This window comes from Triticum dicoccoides, chromosome 3B (assembly GCF_002162155.2).
Source record: "Triticum dicoccoides isolate Atlit2015 ecotype Zavitan chromosome 3B, WEW_v2.0, whole genome shotgun sequence".
Lineage (NCBI taxonomy): Eukaryota > Viridiplantae > Streptophyta > Magnoliopsida > Poales > Poaceae > Triticum > Triticum dicoccoides.
Genome location: NC_041385.1, coordinates 751,651,791 through 751,667,189, shown reverse-complemented (window position 1 = coordinate 751,667,189; position 15,399 = coordinate 751,651,791). Strand labels below are relative to the sequence as shown.

Below are 15,399 nucleotides of genomic sequence, written 5' to 3'. Positions count from 1 at the left end.
AATTCCATCCAATTTCAAATTAGAAAATAAAGAGTAAGTTCAAAATATCAATAGCATAATTTGGCATTGTTCATAATGCGGAGAGCTTCACCACACTACTGGATTACCATGTTAACATAACAAGCTAACATAGATGAAGGGAAAAGACAATCATTGCATCTATTTTGGTTATTGTGCATGGCATGTTGTTTATATCATCAGCCACATCAGTAAGATAAAACAGGAAATGACAAGGTGCAAACGTGGGCTGATGTCTACTACTCAACCTTCTCCTTGTAGACGTTGTTGGGCCTCCAAGTGCAGAGGTTTGTAGGACAGTAGCAAATTTCCCTCAAGTGGATGACCTAAGGTTTATCAATCCGTGGGAGGCGTAGGATGAAGATGGTCTCTCTCAAACAACCCTGCAACCAAATAACAAAGAGTCTCTTGTGTCCCCAACACACCCAATACAATGGTAAATTGTATAGGTGCACTAGTTCGACGAAGAGATGGTGATACAAGTGCAATATGGATGGTAGATATATGTTTTTGTAATCTGAAAATATAAAAAAAGCAAGGTAACTAATGATAAAAGTGAGCGTAAACGGTATTGCAATGGTAGGAAACAAGGCCTAGGGTTCATACTTTCACTAGTGAAGTTCTCTCAACAATAATAACATAACTGGATCACATAACTATCCCTCAACATGCAACAAAGAGTCACTCCAAAGTCACTAATAGCGGAGAACAAACGAAGAGATTATGGTAGGGTACGAAACCACCTCAAAGTTATCCTTCCTGCTCAATCTATTCAAGAGTCTGTAGTAAAATAACATGAAGCTATTCTTTCCGTTCAATCTATCATAGAGTTCATACTAGAATACACCTTAAGACACAAATCAACCAAAACCCTAATGTCACCTAGATACTCCATTGTCACCTCAAGTATCCATGGGCATGATTATACGATATGCATCACACAATCTTAGATTCATCTATTCAACCAACACAAAGTACTTCAAAGAGTGCCCCAAAGATTCTACCAGAGAGTCAAGACGAAAACGTGTGCCAACCCCTATGCACAGGTTCATGGGCGGAACCCGCAAGTTGATCACCAAAACATACATCAAGTGGATCACGTGATATCCCATTATCACCACAGATAAGCACAAAAGACATACATCAAGTGTTCTTAAATCCTTAAAGACTCAATCCGACAATACAACTTCAAGAGGAAAACTCAATTCATTACAAGAGAGCAGAGGGGGAGAAACATCATAAGATCCAACTATAATAGCAAAGCTCGCGATACATCAAGATCGCGCGAACTCAAGAACACGAGAGAGAGAGAGAGAGAGAGAGAGAGAGAGAGAGAGAGAGAGAGAGAGATCAAACACATAGCTACTGGTACATACCCTCAGCCTCGAGGGTGAACTACTCCCTCCTTGTCATGGAGAGCGCCGGGATGATGAAGATGGCCACCGATGATGGGTTGTTCCCCCTCCGGCAGGGCGCCAAAACAGGCTCCCGAGAGGTTTTTGGTGGCTACAGAGGCTTGCGGTGGCGGAACTCCCGATCTATTCTTGTGCTTCGATGTTTTTAGGGTATATGGGAATATATAGGCGAAAGAAGTCGGTCGGGGGAGTCTCGAGGGGCCCACGAGATAGGGGGGGCGCCCCCACCCTCGTGACCACCTTGAATCTTCCTTGCCTTCAAATCCAAGTCTCCTGGATCACGTTCGTTCCAAAAATCACGCTCCCGAAGGTTTAATTCCGTTTGGACTCTGTTTGATATTCCTTTTCTTCGAAACACTGAAATAGGCAAGAAAAAACCAATATGGGTTGGGCCTCCGGTTAATAGGTTAGTCCCAAAAATAATATAAAAGTGTATAATAAAGCCCATAAACATTCAAAACTGACAATATAATAGCATGAATGCTTCATAAATTATAGATACGTTGGAGACGTATCAGCATCTCCAAGCTTAATTCCTGCTCGTCCTCGAGTAGGTAAATGATAAAAGAAAGAATTTATGAAGTGTGAATGCTAGCAGGTGCACAAGTTTGATCAATAGTAATTTCAATCACCTTTTCTAGCATCATTATATGTCATAACAGTAGTTCATCTCATAAAACTTCTCAAGATCAAGTAACAAGCTATTCACATGTTAAAGCATAGACCATAAACTTTCTTGAAAACTAGCAAACTTCATTCTTAGTCATCAAACAATTACAATTCATCTTATTTTCAGGAAGGGTCTATGTCAGAGCTTTGATTTAGCAAACTCCACATACTCAACTATCATATAGTCTTCTACAATTGCTAACACTCACGCAATACTTATGGTTATGGAGTTTTAATCGGACACTGAGAAAGATAGGGGCTTATAATTTTTCCTCCCGACGTATTCACCTTTGGGTGATGTCAACAATAATAGTTCATGCTAACTTACATCCAATTGGATATATATATCAGGATCTTTCCAACACGAGGTGCTTGCCAAAGGATAAAATGAAAAAGGGAAAGGTGAAGATCACCTTGACTCTTGCATAAAGTAAAAGACATAAAGTAAAAGATAGGCCCTTCGCAGAGGGAAGCAGAGGTTGTCATGTGCTTTTAGGATTGGATGCACAAAATCTTAATGCAAAAGAACGTCCCTTTATATTGCCACTTGTGATATGAACCTTTATTATGCACTCCGTTGCTTTTATTACTTCCATATCACACGATCGTATAAAAGCTTATTTTCTCTGCACTAATAAGTCATACATATTTAGAGAGCAAACTTTATTGCTTGCAACATGACAACTTACTTGAAGGATCTTACTCAATCCATAGGTAGGTATGGTGGACTCTCATGGCAAAAACTGGGTTTAAGGATATTTGGAAGTACAAGTAGTATCTCTACTTGGTGCAAGGAATTTTGGCTAGCATGAAGGGGAAAGGCAAGCTCAACATGTTTGAATGATCCATGACAATATACTTTAACTGAGATGTGAGAAAACATAACCCATTACGTTGTCTTCCTTGTCCAACATCAACTCTTTAGCATGTCATACTTAATGAGTGCTCACAATTATAAAAGATGTCCAAGATAGTATATTTATATGTGAAATATCTCTTCCTTCAATATTCTTTCATGAATTGTTCAAATGACCAATACAATGCTTGTTATCCTTCAATAAATTTACAACCTCTACTTCTTAGATGTGAAGTCATTACTCCCCATGGGATAAGCAAATGAAACACATATAATTTCATGTTTATGACATTCAACTCATTCAACCATTTACTCATAGGATATAAGTGAAGCACATGAGTAAATGACAAACTACTCCAAAAAGATATAAGTGAAGATCAATGAGTAGTTAAATAATTATGTAACTGTGTGAAGACTCTCTCTCTCCTTTAAAAATTTCAGATCTTGGTATTGTATTCAAACAGCAAGCAAAACAAAATAAAATGACATCTAAGAATATCAAACTCATGTGAAGAAGCAAAAACTTAGGTTCAACCGATACTAACCGATAATTGTTGAAGAAGAAAGGTGGGATGCCTACCGGGGCATCCCCAAGCAAAGCTTAGATGCTTGAGACTTCTTGGAATATTATCTAGGGGTGCCTTGGGCATCCCCAAGCTTGAGCTTGTGTGTCTTCTTAATTCCTCTCATATCATGGTTTCTCTATTTCTCAAAAACTTCATCCACATAAAACTCAACAAGAACTCGTGAGATAAGTTAGTATAAACCAATGCAAAACCTTATCATTTTATACTGTAACAAATTACTAAAATTATTATTCAACATTTATACTAAATGCCTCTGCATATTTAATACTCCTATCCTCAAATAGAATCATTAAGCAAGCAAACATATGCAAACAATGCAAACATAACAGCAATCTGCCAAAACAGTACAGTCTGTAAAGAATGCAAGATTCATCATACTTCCCTAACTCTAAAAATTATGATAAAAATACTACGCTGTAAAATATTTATCAGAGCTCAAAATGCAAAAAGTTTCAACGTTTTATCATTCTCTGACTTTTCTAGGGAATTTTTGCAACAGCGGTAAACTTTCTGTTTTGAAACAGCAACATGTATACTTGCAAAATAAGCATGGTAAAGGCTATCCTTGACATTTTTATTGAAAATATAGATGCAAAACATTATTATAAATAACATAAATCAAATACTAACATAAGAAAATGACTCTCCAAGCAAAACACATATCATGTGGTGAATAAAAATATAGCTCCAAGTAAAGTTACCGATAGACGAAGACGAAAGAGGGGATGCCATCCGGGGCATCCCCAAGCTTAGGCTTTTGGTTATCCTTGAATATATTGGGGTGACATGGGCATACCCAAGCTTGGGATCTTTCCACTCCTTATTCCATAGTCCATCGAATCTTTACCCAAAACTTGAAAACTTCACAACACAAAACTCAACAGAAAACTCGTAAGCTCCGTTAGCATAAGAAAATAAAACCACCACTTAGGTATTGTAATGAACTCATTATAAATTCATATTGGTATAATATCTACTGTATTCCAACTTCTCTATGGTTCATACCCTCTGATACTACTCATAGATTCATCAAAATAAGCAAAGAACACATAGAAAACAGAATCTGACAAAAACAGAACAGTCTGTAGTAATCTGTATCAAACGTATACTTATGGAACTCCAAAAATCCTACCAAATTAGGAAGTCCTAAGAAATTTGTGTACCAATCCAGAGCAAAAAGAATCAGATCATAAGCACGTTTATGTGAATTATCAAACCTAATTTACTGGGTGCAAAAGTTTCTGATTTTCAGCAGGATCAACACAACTATCACCGTAAGCTATCCTAAAGGTCTTACTTGGCACTTTATTGAAACAAAAGCTATAAAAAATGATTACTACAGTAGCATAATCATGTGGGCACACAAAAACAGTAGGGGTAAATATTGGGTCGTCTCCCAACAAGCGCTTTTCTTTAATGCCTTTCTAGTTAGGCATGATGATGACAATGATGCTCACATAAAAGATAAGAATTGAAACATAACGGGAGCATCATGAAGCATATGACTAGCACATTTAAGTCTAACCCACTTCCTATGCATAGAGATTTTGTGAGCAAATAACTTATGGGAACAATAATCAACTAGCATAGGAAGGTAGAACAAGCATAGCTTCAAGATTTTCAACACATAGAGAGGAAACTTGATATTATTGCAATTCCTACAAGCATATGTTCCTCCCTCATAATAATTTTTAGTAGCATCATGAATGAAATCAACAATATAACCAACACCGAAAGCATTCTTTACATGATCTACAAGCATATAAATTTTACTACTCTCCACATAAGCAAATTTCTTCTCATGAATAGTAGTGGGAGCAAACTCAACAAAATAATTATCATGTGAGGCATAATCCAATTGAAAACTAAAATCATGATGACAAGTTTCATGGTTATCATTATTCTTAATAGCATACAAGTCATCACAATAATCATCATAGATAGCAACTTTGTTCTCATAATCAATTGGAACCTCTTCCGAAATAGTGGATTCATCACTAAATAAAGTCATGACCTCTCCAAATCCACTTTCATAATTATCACAATAATATTCAACATCCTCCAAAATAGTGGGATCATTACTTCCTAAAGTTGACACTCTTCCAAACCCACTTTCATCAATATAATCATCATAAATAGGAGGCATGCTTTCATCATAATAAATTTGCTCATCAAAACTTGGGGAACAAAAAATATCATCTTCATGAAACATAGCATCCCCAAGCCTGTGGCTTTGCATATCATTAGCATCATGGATATTCAAGGAATTCATACTGACAACATTGCAATCATGCTCATCATTCAAAGATTTAGTATCAAACATTCTATAGATTTCTTCTTCTAGCACTTGAGCACAATTTTCCTTTTCATCAAACTTACGAAAGATATTAAAAAGATGAAGAGTATGAGACAAACTCAATTCCATTTTTTTGTAGTTTTATTTTTATAAACTAAACTAGTGGTAAAACAAGAAACAAAAAGATTCGATTGCAAGATCTAAAGATATACCTTCAAGCACTCACCTCCCCGGCAATGGCGCCAGAAAAGAGCTTGATGTCTACTACTCAACCTTCTCCTTGTAGACGTTGTTGGGCCTCCAAGTGCAGAGGTTTGTAGGACAGTAGAAAATTTCCCTCAAGTGGATGACCTAAGGTTTATCAATCCGTGGGAGACGTAGGATGAAGATGGTCTCTCTCAAACAACCCTGCAACCAAATAACAAAGAGTCTCTTGTGTCCCCAACACACCCAATACAATGGTAAATTGTATAGGTGCACTAGTTCGACGAAGAGATGGTGATACAAGTGCAATATGGATGGTAGATATAGGTTTTTGTAATTTGAAAATATAAAAACAGTAAGGTAACTAATGATAAAAGTGAGCATAAACGGTATTGCAATGGTAGGAAACAAGGCCTAGGGTTCATACTTTCACTGGTGCAAGTTCTCTCAACAACAATAACATAACTGGATCACATAACAGATTGCACAAACAAAGCCCTCCTGCCCGCAGCCCTATTCTAGAAATTAGGCTGGCTACGTTACTTATAACCGCAGAACAAGCAATTAATCCCCAACGACAAACGAAACAAGGGGCGGGGCATTTTCGGGGAGTAGCCCCCTTCAGAAGAAACTTCCTGGCACATACATTAAGGGAGCCATCGAAAGGTGACTGAAACACTTGAAATGGGGACTATCCCTCAACATGCAACAAAGAGTCACTCCAAAGTCACTAATAGCGGAGAACAAACGAAGAGATTATGGTAGGGTACGAAACCACCTCAAAGTTATCCTTCCTACTCAATCTATTCAAGAGTCTGTAGTAAAATAACATGAAGCTATTCTTTCCGTTCAATCTATCATAGAGTTCATACTAGAATAACACCTTAAGACACAAATCAACCAAAACCCTAATGTCACCTAGATACTCCATTGTCACCTCAAGTATCCATGGGCATGATTATACGATATGCATCACACAATCTTAGATTCATCTATTCAACCAACACAAAGTACTTCAAAGAGTGCCCCAAAGTTTCTATCGGAGAGTGAAGATGAAAACATGTGCCAACCCCTATGCATAGGTTCATGGGCGGAACCCGCAAGTTGATCACCAAAACATACATCAAGTGGATCACGTGATATCCCATTGTCACCACAGATAAGCACGGCAAGACACACATCAAGTGTTCTCAAATCCTTAAAGACTCAATCCGACAAAACAACTTCAAGGGGAAAACTCAATTCATTACAAGAGAGTAGAGGGGGAGAAACATCATAAGATCCAACTATAATAGCAAAGTTTGCGATACATCAAGATCATGTGAAGTCAAGAACACGAGAGAGAGAGAGATCAAACACATAGCTACTAGTACATGCCCTCAGCCTCGAGGGTGAACTACTCCCTCCTAGTCATGGAGAGCGCCGGGATGATGAAGATGGCCACCGGTGATGGGTTCCCCATCTGGCAGGGCACTGGAACGGGCTCCCGAGAGGTTTTTGCTGGCTACAGAGGCTTGCGGCGACGGAACTCCCGATCTATTCTTGTGCTTTGATGTTTTTAGGGTATATGGGAATATATCGGCGAAAGAAGTCGGTCGAGGGAGTCTCGAGGGGCCCATGAGATAGGGGGGCGCCCCCGCCCTCATGGCCACCTCGAAGCTTCCTTGCCTTCAACTCCAAGTCTCCTGGATCACGTTCGTTCCAAAAATCACGCTCCCGAAGGTTTCATTCCGTTTGGACTCCGTTTGATATTCCTTTTCTTCGAAACACTGAAATAGGCAAGAAAATAGCAATATGGGCTGGGCCTCCGGTTAATAGGTTAGTCCCAAAAATAATATAAAAGTGTATAATAAAGCCCATAAACATTGAAAACAGATAATATAATAGCATGAATGCTTCATAAATTATAGATACGTTGGAGACGTACCATGGGCTGCTTCACCACGCACTGGATTATAGAATGCGTGAGGGAGACAAGATGCAGAATGCTATACAATGAACTAATCCCTTTTTCCATAATATAAGTGTTTTGAACACTGGTGTACTGTACAAAACGTTCTTATATTATGGGACAGAGGGAGTAGTTGTTAATGTAAGTATAGTGATAAACGATGTTCAGTCCTTACAAGAGGACTGCAAAGCTAAACCTCTTCAAAAGCATTGGGTTGATTCTAAATTTATGTAAGAGTCCATATAGATCTTATAATGTCCATCAAATGGACGATAACGAGGCTAACGTGTGAAGTGATGCTACATAATCAACCAGTTATGAAAGTAAGTATGGTCATACATGGCAAGAGGTACTCACAAGAGCAATGCAGTGTGCAGTATAGTTGCGAGGTTCTGTGGCCCCTTGAGAATGAATGTTCTTCTGCAAATATTTTTCGTACAAAGTGAGACATTAAGGCACATGCAGAAATGTAGTTCAAATCGTGATGTGATATCATAGACAGTACCTTACGCTGCAAACGGGACCAATGTGTAACAAGATTATTCCAGTCACTGTCTGATAAATGTAGCACCGGAGACTTTACAGAAATTTCATTTAGAGGCTTGCCATCGAAGTGCGCTTGCCTCAGGTAGGAACGATACTTCATCAACGAGTGCTTGAAAAGCGCAACCACTCGTCTTGACAATCTAGTTTGGTCCTTGCCTATTTAAATGAATGAAATCTTGTGTCTTCTGTGAGCAGAAACATATGCAGTAATTACCATGAATAACATTAGTACATTACTTACGCATAAGTTGCGCACAAAGTTCCTTTGTCTGTGGTATAATCTTTCCATGAAGGAAAGATGCGCACAAAGTTCCTGACAACAATATAAGCTTCATTTTCTAAACTGGGAAGAAGTAAAACAGGAGTCCTATTTGCTGCAATTGGGGCTCTCTCTTGTTTGAAAAGGGATTTGGCGACTGGATTTGGTGTACTCTTTGCTGGAAGGGGGTTTTGCGTCGTAGAGGTGGTGCTATGTCAACTGGCATCATCATATTGTTTGCGGCAGTTGGGGTCTATTGATTTGGGGCATCAGAGATGGCCAGTGTGGTAGGGCTAGAGTCTGCTAGAGTTGTGGCCGTGTTTTCTAGGTCTGGATGGCTTGCCGATGCTGGCAGCGACGACGCTTGCAAGTGTCGTTCCCTCCTTGGAGGCGCTGCTATGGCCCTTTTCTATGCCCCTCTTCGAGCTCCAGGGGAAACCCTAGGTCCGGTTCCTCGGATCGGACAATGGTGGCGCCACAGCGTCGTCCTCCTTCTTGAAGGCGCCGTCTTGTTGGCTCGCCATGTCCCCGGTGTTTGTTTTTGGAGATGTTGGACGTCATGTTGGTTCGGGCTGCTGCTCAAGGCGTGGTTTTTCAGGGCGCTATGTACGACTTCCACGGTGCTTCTCCCATGTCTTCTGGCTCCGACTTGGCCAGGTCCTGCTGCCCACTTCTCGATCTCCCGACGCTTTTGGTGGGCGTACGTTGATCCGATCGAGTCTGGAGCAGTGGGTGCGGGGCGGACGTTCTCGTGAGGTTGACACACGGCCAGAGTTCCTGTGTCCCGTCTCCTCGCCTTCTATGGCTTGAGGCCGGATTAGGGGGGTGGGGGTTTAGCTGTGTTATTTCTTGTTTTGGGCCGAGCATCCCATGTCTTCTTTGCTCCGGGCACCATGTTCACGCCCTCTTGCGTCCGTGTCTTCTATCAATGAAATGATACGCAAGCTTTACGTATTCGTGAAAAAAAAGAAATAGAAGAACGTTAACACTTATTTTTTTTAGAGAGGAAGCATTGCCTTATATGTACAGTATATATATACTACTAATCGCCTCTCCGGAAGTAGGACTCGATCGTCCTGAAAAATATTTTGCAATAAACGGAGAATTTTCTGTTGAAACGAAATTACCTGGAAATCAACGGAGGTGAGGCGCGGTGCGGTGCTCCGCGGGTGAGCTGGAGCCGGACCCCCCACCGTGTCCGTGACGCGCTGCGCCCGTCGTCGCCGTCCACGTTCAAACGCGCGTCGCCACCGCCCCGTTAGCCTCACCCCCCACCCTAATCCCAAAGATTCCAATTTTTCCAATCTAGCCAGTCGCCATCGGAAACCATTGGCCGGTCGCCACCCCACGCCGCCGTTGACGACCCCGTCGCGCGCCCAGGCGGCCAATAAACACCGCTCCCGCCCCCTCCCGCCCCCCGCCGCGCGCCGCGTCGAAGGGAGCGAGGAGGAGCGAGGAGGATGGTGAGGCTCCCGTACCTGACCGCGCTCACCACGCTCTTCAGCTACGGCCTCCTCTTCGCCTTCGGCCACTTCCGCGACTTCTTCCGCCGGATCCTCGACGCCGGCAAATCCAGCAACCTCAAGGTCCGTCCGTTACTTCAGATTCGTCCTGTTCTTCTCCCCCCCGGTGCTGACGCTGCTCCTGCTGTTGACTCCGCAGGGTTACGCGCCCATTTGCCTGGGGTACGAGGATTTCTACACGCGCCGCCTCTACCTCCGCATCCAGGTGAGATCTCCTCCCCACTTTGACGATTCACAGAATTACAACTTTTTTTTTCTCTGAAGGGGGGCTTGGATCATGTAATTCTGACTTAGTTGACTTGAGTTGCCTAGTGGTGGTGGGTGTGGTAAATTTAGTGCCTGCTTAGGTAGATCACATGATGGAGACTTGGAAACTGTCCCAACTGAAAATTCATTTGATCTGTTATTGTGCTTGCTAGCTTATTTTATCCTTTTTTTCTTTGCCTTTTATGTACATACATAAACCCCAATTTTTATGCTAGAACCATGAGATCTCAAGTGAAACTTTGGTCCATTTTTCTAATTAATAGGTGAATGAAGTGAAAGGGTTGCTTGTTTTGATCCATGTTGAGTGTGTCATTCATCCTTCAGCATTTTTCTGTGCTATTCCACTCCAATGTGCAGAATAAATAGTTATCAGAAAGAACTAATCTTTAGTCTGAATAGATATGTGTGAAACCATATCTCTGCAATGCGTCCAATGATTTTTTTTATGGAGAGTGATGTGTGGGATGATGCTTCACTATGATATGCACCCTCTGGAATGACATGTTGATCACTTTTTTTGTTTACCTTTCCTTGTTGGGTGGGCAGGACTGTTTTGGCCGACCTATTGCCAGTGCGCCCGATGCTTGGTTCGATGTAGTTGAGCGTCACTCAAATGATGGCAACAAGACACTCCAGTATGTTTTCCTCACATTTGACTACACACCTAATTAGCATAAGCAAATGTTATCCCCGGATGAATGCTAGTCTCTAATTCAGTGCATCTTTAACGCAGACGTACCACAAAAACATCCAAGTGTCTTAACTTGGGTTCCTACAACTACCTTGGTTTTGCTGCAGCAGATGAGTACTGCACTCCTCGTGTTATCGAGTCACTCAAGAAATATTCTGCCAGTACTTGCAGTGCCAGAGTTGATGGAGGTAGGTGCTTATATGTCCATGCCATAGTTTGCCTCAATTTAATACTTCAATAATATGGTGAAACTAATGCTAATTGATCTGTTATAATCTTAGGAAATACTAAGCTGCACACAGAGCTCGAGGAACTAGTTGCACGATTTGTTGGCAAGCCTGCGGCTGTTCTTTTTGGCATGGGTTATGTGACAAATTCTGCGATCATTCCTATTCTGATTGGGAAGGTCTGTGGTGAGCAGAGTATTTTATTTGTCTTCTTTTTTTCTGATACATGCTGGACTAATGTATTTTAATGATACCAGGGGGGGCTGATAGTTAGTGATTCATTGAACCATATTTCTATAGTGAATGGAGCCAGGGGTTCAGGGGCTACTGTCCGGGTTTTTCAACATAACAGTAAGCTCACTAACAGCTGTATCTCATGTAGTGTGCTTAACGATTAAGCAGGAAGTTTAATGCTTGCCTTATTTTCTTCCAGACCCCGCACATTTGGAAGACGTACTGAGGGAGCAGATTGCAGGGGGGCAACCTCGTACGCACAGACCATGGAAGAAGATAATTGTGATTGTTGAGGGAATTTATAGCATGGAAGGGGAGTTATGCAACCTCCCTGAGATTATGGCTGTCTGCAAGAAATACAAGGTGTGAGAATTATGCATACTGATTCCTTGTTCTTTTAATCAGTACTGAAAAACTGTACTTCCTTGCATGCTTGAAATGTTACTTGTAGCATATTTATTGAAGTATTGGTGTTCAAAATTTGTGCCTGAAAAACTCAAGTTCACAAGCTGTTCAAAAATTTCAAACTGGTAGAGTGGTAGTGATGTATTGGTGTATTGACTTGGAGTTCTTATAAACATCTTAACAGGCTTACACATATTTAGACGAGGCACACAGTATTGGAGCTGTTGGAAAGACTGGAAGAGGTGTATGCGAACTACTAGGAGTGGATCCAGCTGATGTGGACATCATGATGGGAACATTTACAAAATCATTCGGATCGTGTGGAGGTTATATTGCAGCATCAAAAGTATGAAAGGGCCACCTACCAATTCTTGACTGAACGTTATATTTGATAAATCTGACCCATATGTCATTCTATATTCTTAGGAGATCATTCACCATCTCAAGCACGCATGCCCAGCCCATATTTATGCAACATCCATGTCCCCTCCAGCAGTCCAGCAGGTCATCTCTGCGATAAAGGTTGTCCTTGGGGAAGATGGATCTAACAGAGGTATATCAGGAAGGACTTAATGCTTTTTAGGGCTTCCACGTGTCTCTTGTCTTGGGGAAATTCCTAACGCAGTTGTTGCTGTAAATAGGGGCCAAGAAACTTGCTCAGATTCGGGAGAACAGCAATTTTTTCCGTTCAGAGCTTCAGAAAATGGGTTTTGAGGTGCTGGGAGATAATGACTCACCTGTCATGCCTATCATGCTTTACAATCCTGCTAAAATTCCTGCATTCTCAAGGGAGTGCTTGAGACAAAATGTGAGTGTTCATATGTAGCGATGATCCATTAGATGCACGTCGTCATCTGTTTATTACATTTGCATGAGAATTTCTCAAGCAGTTCATGTTTATGTTTTTATTTGGTGAAGTTCTTATTTTCTTTTCGCTAATGTGGCATGTTCTGTAATTCTAGGTTGCTGTTGTGACTGTTGCATTTCCTGCAACGCCACTACTACTTGCCAGAGCTAGGATATGTATCTCAGCTTCTCAATCAAGGGAGGATCTAATTAAAGGGTTGGAGGTAAAGTCAACACTCTTGTCAATGCCCCTACATGCTTTGTTGCGACATTTTCACTTTAATTCCAAATACAGAGTACGATTGATCTGAATCCATGGAATGTGAATGCATTTGTAGATTATGCGTTGTGTACACAATACACCCCCTGATCATAATTTCATGCAAATTGTTCAGGTTATCAGCAAAGTTGGTGATCTCATCGGAATCAATTACTTCCCCGTTGAGCAAGAGAAGGTTGCATCTGTTGACAAACTTAAGAAGCTTGAGTGAATAGTGACAATGGACAATTGGAAGAATTCTGCTGCTGTTATGCTAGATCTACTGGGTCATCTTGGTAGTGCACCATGCCTTGGTTTTGCTCTTTTGTGCACCTCAGGACCCTTCATTTTCCTTTGTCTGAAGTGGTTTTGATTTTGTACAGACTGTATTATCATCCATCATAGTTTGAAACTTAACACGGCTCTATACACTGTTTTGTCGAATTCAAGAAGAAAGAAATCCCTGTACAACCTTGTAAGTGACTGAAATCATGTAGATACTAATTCCCTTCTTATTACTGACTTCCTTTCAAGGCGCAAGATTAGTTGCATCGACCATGTCAGAAACCAGCTTGACAAAAAATGTCTGAGAATCAGTATCTGTCAAATCTAGTTTATGTGACTTGATACTGGCGGGTCTAGTTTCATAAACCTAGTGTCAGAACAGTTAAAACAAAATTGGATCTTAAAATTCCAAGTGCTCCGCGTGTATGGTTAAACACCCTTCTAGTGATCAGTGTGTAGGATAGTACTGTTGTTTGATCATATTGAATTATCTCAACATGGCTCCCCGTCAGGTGCAGCTCTGTAGGTTTTACAGCTGCGCTTTTTCTTCTTCTTTTGAGACCTCTCCTTTGAAATACAACTGTAGACTGCTAGAATGTAGTATGGTTTTACAGTTGTGCTGCAAGGACATGAAGATATAATGATGAACTGGTATGGCAAGTCAAAAAAGGAAGTTGGCCTTTTGCCAACCGAGAAGAAACTAGTTGGGCCTTGGGCCCTTGGTTAATTTATGGATGCGAGCAATGTGCATATCAAGGGAGGACAGTCACTCAAGTGCTAGCATCATTGGGAGGCAGGTAAGGGAAATGCTGTGCCATGCTGCTGGGATTGCACACTGTCTTTCTGCTGGTCCAATGTGCCTCTGCTTGTCTTGTTATGTTTTGGCTGCTAGCAAGATCAAGGAAGAGAAGAGAAAAGAGATATTGCTGAGGGTGTTGAGGCTGTAGCATGCATGTCTAGGGCCTGGAGCATGCAGGAGAGGAGAGGAGGGCTTGGTCATGCCTGTCATGATTCAAATGCCTGGTGCATTGTGTGCTGCTGCTCCTGTGGTCTGATTGCCTTGCATGGCACAAAAGGGCTATGTACTCTACATGTCTGGTCAAACAGCAAGCCTGCAGCAGTAGGAAACAATATGCAGGTGCATATTTGCAACTTTGCCTTGACAGGGATGAGAGGTAGGAGGACTATGTGGTGGTGTGGTTCTTTTAATAAAGCTTACTGGATTCTCTTTCTCTCTTTGAAGGAAAAAGAGCCTACTGGATGATTCTCTTTTTGGGTGATTCAGACCATATGCTGTACCATCTGCTGAGGCTGATATGATATGGTGTACTATAAGCAGTATATGGGAAACTGAATTGAGAGGCAAAATTGCTTGCAGCATGGCAACAGTGAGAGGTATGTATGGCATGAGACAAAAAGAAGGCTTCTACCTGGCTGCTGCTGCCAATCCATCATCCAGTGTACATGGAGTAATAACTGTTAAATGCTGGAGTATTTTGAGCAGCCAGATTTTGGAAATTTGACAAGATGGGCTAGGTATCTCTGTTGGAGCCAGCACAGGTGATTATTCCTGGTCCCTGATACTCCCAATCTCTGCTTCTGTGTCTCTGTTGGAGCCAGCACAGGTGATTATTCATTCCTGGTCACTGGTACTCACAATCTCTGCTTCTTTTCTTCTACTCATATTCTTAAGGTTTGTGCTGGACTCAAAACCTGCTCTGTCAAGGCTACTAACTGCATTTTCTGCTTACAGTGGAGCAGCTTAATTAAGATTATTTTCCTAGCCTGCAAACCAGAAAGCATGACACTGTCTAGGAGCAGGCATTAGTGAGTGCATTGCATAGCATAGAGCTAGGTGCTG

At 41.3% G+C, this 15,399-nt stretch overlaps 1 protein-coding gene across 1 annotated transcript; it reads left to right on the top strand.

Annotated features, from left to right (window-relative positions):
- Positions 1–10,090: 10,090 nt before the first annotated feature.
- LOC119278265 (long chain base biosynthesis protein 2d-like) lies at positions 10,091–13,775 on the top strand. The gene is made up of 12 exons (XM_037559625.1): positions 10,091–10,387; positions 10,464–10,529; positions 11,138–11,226; positions 11,325–11,470; positions 11,564–11,688; positions 11,767–11,860; positions 11,943–12,106; positions 12,333–12,494; positions 12,575–12,701; positions 12,790–12,956; positions 13,111–13,218; positions 13,390–13,775. Exons 1-12 carry the CDS (start codon positions 10,262–10,264, stop codon positions 13,483–13,485), a joined length of 1,470 nt encoding a protein of 489 aa, XP_037415522.1. The 5' UTR covers positions 10,091–10,261; the 3' UTR covers positions 13,486–13,775.
- The last annotated feature ends 1,624 nt before the right edge of the window (positions 13,776–15,399 follow it).